General features: G+C 33.7%; 1 protein-coding gene across 1 annotated transcript; it reads right to left on the reverse strand.

Moving 5' to 3' along the window:
- Positions 1–3,722: 3,722 nt before the first annotated feature.
- On the reverse strand, positions 3,723–8,354 carry LOC133322314 (protein spaetzle 5; the record flags this gene model as incomplete). Its single annotated transcript, XM_061531316.1, has 4 exons — positions 3,723–3,925; positions 7,499–7,565; positions 7,628–8,013; positions 8,085–8,354. Coding segments are annotated over 4 exons (892 nt in total), but the record flags the coding sequence as incomplete, so codon positions are not given.
- Between the last annotated feature and the right edge of the window lie 1,795 nt (positions 8,355–10,149).

Raw genomic sequence — 10,149 nt, forward strand, 5'->3', positions numbered from 1 at the left:
ATACACTACTATGGTGGAATGCGAAAACATGTGAATAAGCCCAAACGCGGAAAAAATCAAATATAAACAAGGGGGTTGTATGGGGACTACCCAAAAATGGGGCCAATATTAATAATTTTTGGTAAGGAGATTTGTTACCATACTAATAATGGAAAATATATATAATAATTGAAAAATATGATCAAAACACTGCAAATTAGAGGGTACCGTTATATGGGGGCTACCAGAAAAAGTGGACCTATATTTATAATTTTTTGTGGAGAAATTAGGAACCCAATAAGAACCCATTGTAGCATATTTCAGCGAATTCGGTTGAAAGACGCGCTCAAGAACCTCAAAATACCGAAAATTGGGGGTACCCTTATATGGGGCCATCCGAAAAAATGGACGTATATTCATAATTTTTCGTGGAGAGTTTTGGTAACTATTAAGAAATCAAAATATTAAATTACAGCCAATTCGGTGGGAAAATATGATCAAAACGCCCGAAATACTGCAAATTAGAGGGTACCGTTATATGGGGGTTACCAGAAAAAATTTACCTATATTTCTATTTTTTGGGGAGAAATTAGGAACCCAATGAGAACCCTTTGTAGCAAATTTCAGCGAATTCAGTTGAAAAACGTGCTCAAGAACTACAAAATACCGAAAATTGGGGGGTAATCTTATATGGGGTCGATCCGAAAAATAATCGATAAATCGATTGCTATTTTGTAATAAGTATATACGTATTTCTATTAAAACGTGTATCGACAAAAGGTATACAGTGTCCGACAAAAGTCTATGAACCACAAGTCTATTTCCACAAGTCTATGAACTATTTGAAAAAAGTAACAATGTAGTTCTGTTTGATAGTTTATTTAATTAATAAAAGAAAAAAAATAACTTTACATCAAATTTAAAAAAAAAAATATTCATAAAAAAACTAAATATTAGTGATGACAAAAGTCTACATAAGATCAGTTTCTCTTTCTCAATGTTATTGTAACATGTTGAAAGACAACTGTAAAAAGTACAGTTATTTTTTAATTCTCTTAGCTTCGTTTTTGACTCAGACTAAGCTTATTCAGTTTTGATTTGTACAGCGTATTAGAAGTTTTTATTTGTGACAATCGCTAGGGGAAATAGCCAAATTATTAAATTTGAGTAAATCAACGATTCAAACTATAGTTAATAACTATAATCAAACTGGTACAACTGAAAACAAACCGCGCACTGGCCGACCAAGGAAGCTTAATCGGAGAGACGTCAGCTTCATTCTGAAAGAAGTGGTTAAAAATCCGAAAGAAAATGCCACAAAGTTAGCCGAACAACTTGCAATAAGGTCGGGAACAGTTGTACATCCACGAACTATACAAAGAACTTTGAATAACAACGGTTTCCACAGTCGAACCCCTCGAAAAAAACCACTTATAAGCGAAAAAAAATCGTAAACTTCGATTGGAATTCGCCCTAAAATATATTGATAAGGGAATTGACTTCTGGAAACAAGTTTTGTTCACAGACGAATCGAAGTACAATATATTTGGAAATTTGGTAAATTCAATGCCCAGACGACTGCAAGCAGTTATAGATGCTCATGGTGGACCAACAAATTAAATTTGTTATCATTAGTTCATACGTCGTATGTAGACTTCTGTCATGACTTATTTTTTGTTTTTTATGAATATTTATTGCTTTTATGAATAAAATGAACTACCAAACAGAACTGCATTGTTACATTTTTTCAAATAGTTGATGGACTTGGAGAACTGAAAAAATATTGTCCGTATGTACACTTTTGTCGGTCACTGTATAGCTTATTCGTGGTGAAAGAAATTTAAAACGCCAGATCTTTAAGAGTGAGTTCCGTGCCGACAGACGAAGAGTAAATAGTTGCATAAACTTCGCAAAATATGATTATTACCACACAAACTTTAGGTCTGCACTGGACTCAAAAAGTAAATGGACAGTTATCAATGGTTTGGTCTAGGAAAATGTAGTGCTCCTGAAACGTATCATTCTGATGTCGATGAAATCAATGAAAACCTTATTAATATAGCTTCTCTAGACACTGACCCTTTCTACTATGGACTTAACTCAGAAACATTAGATGACGTAGTTAGTGATGTGAATATTAAATGCCATTGTGTTATAAATTGATTCAAAGAAGTTACATCCAAAGTCATTGGTTCCAATGATTTTGTTGTTCTATCTTTCAAATAGACCTCAATCAGTTTGCAATGGAACCTTGATCTCTAAAACTATGACAGTTAAAAATGAGTCGGATAAGGGTTTATCATAGTACCGCTCCTCAGCTCATTATAAGTGAACGATCTTCTTGATCAACTTCAACATAGTCAAGCACATAATGTGCAAGTATTTTTTAGTGTATGAGTATGGGTCAATGTAAAATTAAGGATTTGACTGTTCCCAACAGAAATTAGACATTGCAAACTTGATAAAACATTAAAATCATTTTATGATTGGTACTCGTGGTCAATAAGAAATGATTCCAAGTTGTTTTGACAAAGGCTGTCATCTTTTACAAACCCTAAAACGATATATACTTATTGGAAAGTTGGTTGATTTACACCGCTCACCGTTTAAAATTTCAAAATGCAGTAACAACCTTAAACAAATGATTCAACCTATCTAGGGTGTATGGTATATACTCTAGCTCGTGTTTCATACTTTCGAACATTAAGCCATCTATCAAATATTGCTTCCCTTTTTGCTGCTTTCAGATGTACTTTTGATGGAATATTGGGGTCTAATGTGTTCACGCAAATGTGTTAATTCTGCATAAGTAAAAATGCTAACAGAATGGTATCGTTGGTAAAATCCGTTATTGGTTAACCCAATATATAAAATATAGAAAATTATAGATACGTTTTCCAACCTAATTAGCTGTAATTGGGGATTTCAGTAGTTCGGAGTGGTAAAAAAACTTCCTACCTAAAATGATAAATTTTTGTACATTATTTAGAGAAGTTCTTATAAACACGTTTTACTACCAACATGGCTCCAATTTGATATTTTGGATTCTCATTGGATAATAAATCTCCCTAGCAAAATTTTCAACATGAGTCCTTGTTTTAGAACGATAACTCTATTATTCAGTATTTTGGTGACTTTAAGAGTTTTCTACTAGGTCTATGTAAGGACTTACTCCCAATGCAAAAGTTCCCTCATACTTGCGTACATTTAAGGTGTAAGAACCTAATTCCACCGAAGTGGCTGTAATTTAAAAAAATTGTTTAATTTTTCGATTTTTGATTTTAAATTGTTTACTTGTTTACTTTTATAACATCGGAAAATTTCCATGCGTAAAGATGTCATCGAAAAACGACAATTTTTTTTGGAACAAAACCAAATATATTTTAAAAAATTACAGAAAAAATAAAAATGCTAAACAAAGTGCTAGGTGATAGATCACTTTTTTAGTGCTAAACGAGTGTAAAAAGTGCTAAATTGGCAACACTGCTCAGAACAGCTGATTGAAATATGAAATAATCAATATATGTAAATCAAAAACAAGATCATGGAAATGATTATGAGGTTTTATTTGCTAGATTTTGAAATGATTCTGTTTTTTCATAATCGCATTAATTAATTGTACACTTAGTGAAAATAGAAAAAATCGAATTGTTTTAATAATATTAAAATTTCGCTTTTTGCGAATGCAATACAATGGAAAATATGAGCACTAAATTAACATTAAAAATAATAAAAGGTTTTATAAATTGTGTTGTTTTCTTTTTAAATAGATTGGTACTAATTAGCGGCTATAGTACAGACACAACAACTGGGGAACCAAAAATTGTCTGTGTACAAGTTTTGTCCATTTCCTTGCAGGGCAATCAGGCGTTTTTGTACAAATTTTTGTTCGCATCTGGAATTATAACCGTTTGGCAATTGGCAAAGATTGGAGCAGGTATTTGAACTGAAATTAAAAAAATAAAGGATACAAATTAGATATAAATATGTATTTTTAAAATGTCAATTTTTGGCAATATTTAACTATAAACCTTGCTTTCAACACAAAAATTTTGAAAATAAACAATTCCTTTAGTTACGATTTCCATTTCATTCATAAATTTGTTTTGTTCTTTAACAATTTTTTTGTATTTTAATGCCGTTTTACATTAGAACTTTTTGCAGGGTTAACCCACTTTATGAGGATTTATTTGACAAAAAGGCAATGGAATAGACAATTGAAACCCTCTGGGTTAACTAAATCAGGTACAATGTAAACGTACTATTATTAACAAATATTATTCGATGTAACTGAAATTGATATGACATGAAAACTGTCATTAATATAAAAAAAATTTACTAGTTTTGGTTATTTCAAAATACAATCAATTAAAAATCGACTAACATCAATCAATAAACATGCCAGATTCAGAGTCGTATGCGTATAATGGGACAAATTTATGTAAATAGATCTATAGCTCACTTGATACACGATATTCGGTATGTCGCACTGCTCAAAATTTAATCTCAATCAGACATCCGTTCGAGTTATATATGGAAGCTATGTCTGCATCTGCACGCAATAAATTTCGTGTCAATTGGACAAACATTAGGAATTTGGTGTATCATTTACCTAAATTCAGACGAAAATATATATGTGAGACCTATACCTAAATCTGAACCGATTTCAACGAAACTTGCCAGAGATTAATTTCAGTAAATTGTACAAATTTGTGTGCCTTTAGGTCTTTAGTGCACAATTTACATAAAATCGGAAGAAAATATATATGGGAGCTATATCTAAATTTTCACCGATTTTCACGAAACTTAGCACATATCATTCTAGACTTAATTCAGTATGCTATGCCAAATTTCGTGTAAATCAAAATGTATATAGGGACTTCGGTGCCCCATTTATATTAATTCGGAGGAAAATATATATGGGAGCTATATCTAAATATGAACCAATTTTCAGGAAACTTTATATACATCAGTCTAGACTCATGTCAGTGGGCTATGTCAAATTTCGTGCAAATCGAAAGATATGTAGGGACTTTGGTGCACAATTTACATTAAATCGCACGAAAACAAATATTTAAATCTGTACCGTCTTTTCCCAATTTCAATAGGATTCGTTCTTGGGCCAAAAAAAATGAAGAATTTATAATCCGTATTCGTACACCCCCTAAAAATGAAGAATTTGCGAAGTATTCCATCCAATAAGCAGATTATTCGAAATTTCATGTAGATTAATTCTTTTTATGGAAGACAACAAATTTCGGATTTTGTATATTATGAATGCGTACAGAGGAACATTCTAATAAAAGTGTGTACAGTGAGTCACAGTAAAAAGTATCCATTTGGTTTTTTCATTATAAAAATGACGTGTTAATTATACCCTACACAACTATGTTGTCAGGGTATTATAGCTTTGTGCAGCCCCAAATGTTTGTAACGCCACGAAATATTGGTCCTAGACATACCTTTAAGTATACCGATCGTCATATCTCGACTAGCTGAATCGATCTAGACATGTGTGTCCGTCCGTCCGTCCGTCCGTCTGTCCATTATAATTTGTAAACACGATACAGGCCACAGTTATGGACCAATCTTCACGAAATTTTGCATGTAGGATGGGTTCTGGCCAATGAAGACCCCTATTGTTTTTGGAAAAGATCGGTTAATATTTAGGGGATGAAATGGACCAAAAACATTATTTTTGTCGGTTTTTCTGGTCGCTCCAGAGGCCGCGAATTTTTCCATGGAGAAGGGGATCGGGCCAGAGAATAAGCATGCATGTTTTGATAAAGATTGGTCAATATTTAGCCAGTCAAATGGACCCTGACTTTTGTGTGAAAAATTACAAAATTTGTATTCTATGGCATATATATTTACTCCTGGAGGATGTAGACCCGTGAAGTTGATAGCATATTCAAGAGGAGTGGTTGGCCTTTAAATTGATACCGAATATAGTGATGTATCTACTCAGATGTGGGAGTTACAGTCAAATATTTACAGGTGCTTACGTATTCAGATATTATTTAGTAACCCATTACCACATTAGAGGGGGAAATATCGCGCTGATGGCTTTGAAATTTTTCATGAAGTTCCAGTTATGGTCAAGAACAACGCCTACAATTTTCGGTGATGATCAGATTAAAATTTTGGGATGAAATGGACCGAAAACTTAATTTTTTGTGTGTTTTCGAGTCGAGTATAATCCGAAAATCAAAGCACAACCCACCGTGAAGGTAATCTGGACAAGTAATTAGAAGGACTGTACTGAATATTCGAAAAAAGTAAGGAAGAGGTGTTGTTGACCTCTAATCGGACAAGAGGGGGCAAATATCACTAAATATTACTCAGACTCGGAATAAACATCCTCAGAAAGTTAGGGTTCGTGGTAGTTGTGTAGGGTATCGTATGGTCGGCCCCGTCCGACTATACTGCTCCGCTCACTGGTTAATGAATAAAATTTTATACTTTTTTATATGTGAACAGGAATATCCTAACTTAAAATTAATGAAATTAATTTGCCAATATTATACAAAATCCATTTTAGCCTGACATCAAGTTAAATATTGCATCAGAATTTTTTACACTTTACGCGTGAGATTGATTATTGGGATAACCATCGTGAACATTTGAGACCATGGAACGCCACACAAATATTGAGGAGCGAAAATTAGTTTTTCACCATACTGAACTAAAAAAATATTAATCGATTGAGGCACAAAATCGAGAATCGAATTTGCAACAAACCAAACCCAGCGAGAAAAAACTATTCAATATAAGAGACGAAAAGTTGTTGTTCCGACAAGTGCACACAGAGAAATATCTGGAACAGAAATGTAACCCCGAAGCAATTCGAAAAATTTTGCGTAAGCATAGTCTTCATGATAGAGTTTGCACGGAAAACTTGATAAGATCTGTAAACATAACGGCGATGTCATATTAAGTTTTAACCATTCAAAAATCCGTTTGTTGAAAAAACAACTTTATTTAGGACCCTTTTTCATTGTGAGGTTGCAATGGTTTCTGTTTAACAATCATTTTTTTTGGAATTCACATAAAAATTGTTTAATTTACTGCATTAATTTTTAGTTAATATCGTCTTGTTCCCATATAAAAAAAAAATAAAATTTAATTCATTGGTTAACACTTATAGCATTTTTATTATAAAAAAAACAAGTGCATACTTTTGACTGTGATGCACTATATGTATTATGTTTAATTGTCGAAGTGGTCAAAAAATTCCGAGTGACGTTAATGTGTGGCTTGTCCGCAGTCTACCCTACTGGTAATTGTTAGGAACGCTTCCGCTCTTTCTTTAGCACGATCCTCTTAACCAACGTCTTAACCAGTACTAAAAATGTATGCTTATTTGAATTTGTTATGTGTAAAAATCTAAACATCCGAACGTCAAGTTCAATCTAAATAGTCTGATATCATCATAATGGATATAAATTGACCGATCCATACTATATCTCTTTATTACTGCTTTTTTATTGCTAAGAATGTTAAGATGTGTAACACTTACGCGCATAACTCTGCTTTAACCATTTGTCGAGCTGTGCTGGCTTCGTTGACCACAAACATCCAGTTACCTAAAGAGAACCACAATATGATATTGAAAACAATAATCGTTAATTCATTCGATTGAGCGTACCTTTACTGTTTAATGCTGCTTGTGGAGTTATGAAACGTGATGTGGTCGGACATAGCGACATCCGACCAGGACTTTGTCTTTTGACGCGAGATTTACTACCTTTATCGACACCCACAATATCCAAGAGATCCATATTGAGTGATACATCACGACTAGATACGTGATGTGCCGAAGCGTCTTTACCATCGATGGTATCGATAATTAGAGGACTTTCCGTTTGGTTTGCAGCGGCCTTCTTACTAATATCACGTACTATCCGCTTTAGCCACAGCGTGGGATTGTTAGGTGTGGTTTTTGTATTACTGCTGCTGCTACTACTGGCAAATGAAGACATTTGATTTTTGTTAAAATTTAGACGCTGACCTGCTGACGTGTACAGCAAATATCTGTAAAAAATACCATTGAGAATTTGTTGTGTCGAAACGAGATTAGTTTATCTTTGCATGAAATCACTCACGTGGGACCTTCAGTTGTTGAGGTTTTGGTGAACTGATAGGGATCGTCATTGTAGTGATTTGAAGAACCACTTCCAGCTCCATAAGGCGGTGTTTCGTAGTTATAACCATTGAAGTCTTTGCCATTGTTGTGCTGGGGGAATATGTAAGCCGGGTCATAAAACACAGGTGTATCATGCCATGCCACAGCTGCGAAATCATCCCATGTTTCATCGACTAGCAAGTTTTTGGCTTCGTATCCCCACTTTTGTACAAGGTGTTTGATTACATACCTAAAAAAATAAAACATTTGACAATTAGGCACAACTTTCAGCTTGGTTGAATGGTCTGTAATAAAACGATTGTTGATTCGAAAACGAGTTATGGATAGCCAAACCAGCGGACACGCCTTCGCTCACCCATTGATAAATACTAAAAACTCTCCATCAACACTATATAGTCGAATAAGTTTTGTTTTGCCATAAAAACAACAAAATATTCCCCAAAAACGAATAAATTCTCTAGAGAAAATGTTGATAGTTGACAATACTCTGCGTTTATGCTGCATATCGGCCGTACCGTGTGACAGTAATCATTCAAGTCACGTGCCGCCGTTGATGAGCACAAGAAAATGTGCTTACCTGTGTCTCTCTCTCTCTCCCACTTTATCTGCATTGAATTAGCCGGCATTTTAATTGTTTAATTAAAATTAACTTGTTTATCTGCAAGTAAACACATCGGATATTGTCTGCATTCATAATTGTATGCCCAGCGTATCGAACATCAATATGTATGCATGCATTTTGTTCGTTGGAAGAATGTATGAGTATTGGCCATTAACTGAGCAGATACGAAAAGAGCCAACATTGATTCATACTCATACTTAATGGGTTGGTTTTTATTTGATTGAAACATGTTGCTTCTAGATTTTGTCTTCGCACAAATTTTAAGAATTAGATCGAGACTATTTACCATTTGTAACCGTTAGTGTGAGTTAAGTTGCACATCAAGGGAAATTTAAGCAAATAAATAGGTAGCGATGTGTCAATAAAAAAAAATTATAAACATTTGAGAGAATATATATTCCTCTAGAAAAACGGTTGACTACTGAGATGACATTACATTTTCTGATAAGACAAATATGACGTCAAACTTATACTGGTCCTGGAAAATGTTACTAAATATGTTAATAAAGGGTTATTCATTTCGTGGTTTCAAAATTATGGGTCTGGAATTTTACATCTGTCAAACTAAAGTTGTTAAATCAATTCTTTTTAGTTGAAAGTCTGACATTGATGAAAATAACCCGCGTAATTATCTCAGAACGCATAAAATTATCAAATTTAAAATGATAGTTATATAATCGTCCAACTATGGATGTGTTAATCATAGATAGTCCGTCAGAAATAGTGACATAAATGATATACAATGAGTCACAGTCTAAATTGGTTTTTTGATCAAACGTGTGTGTTAATTAATGAATAAAATTTTATTCTTTATACCCTTCACCACACTTTGGTACAGTATTATGTCTTTGTGTATTTGTTTGTAACAGGCAAAAATAATTGAGATAGACCCATGGTTCCTTTTGTGAATATGCAGAGAATCACTTTCTGAGTCGATTTATGCATGCCCGTCCATGATATAGCTCCCTTATATAGTTTCGTCCGATCTTGTGTAATTAATGCTCCAAACTCCCTATATTGGTCCGATTGAGACAAAATTTTGCACACAGTACTGAATTAGCAACTATTTGTTGGAATCGGTTCAGATTTAGATATAGCTCCTATATATAGGTTCGTCCGATTTTATGTAAATGGTACACCAAACTACTAATAATTGTCCGATTAAGACAAAATTTTGCACAGCGTACCAAATTAGGTACAGTTTGATGTCTGTGAAGTGTTATGAAAATCGGTTCAGATTTAGATATAGCACCCATATATAGTTTCGTACGATTTTGTGTAATAAGTGCAATGGTGCACCAAGCTCCCAATAATTATCCGATTGAGGGGAAATTTTGCACAGAGTACTATGCGTATGCAAAGTTTTGTTGGAATCGGTTCAGATTTAGATATAGCCCCTACA

This window comes from Musca vetustissima, unplaced genomic scaffold (genome assembly GCF_032173495.1).
Source record: "Musca vetustissima isolate MV318-11 ecotype Yass unplaced genomic scaffold, APGP_CSIRO_Mvet_v1 utg75615, whole genome shotgun sequence".
Taxonomy (NCBI): domain Eukaryota; kingdom Metazoa; phylum Arthropoda; class Insecta; order Diptera; family Muscidae; genus Musca; species Musca vetustissima.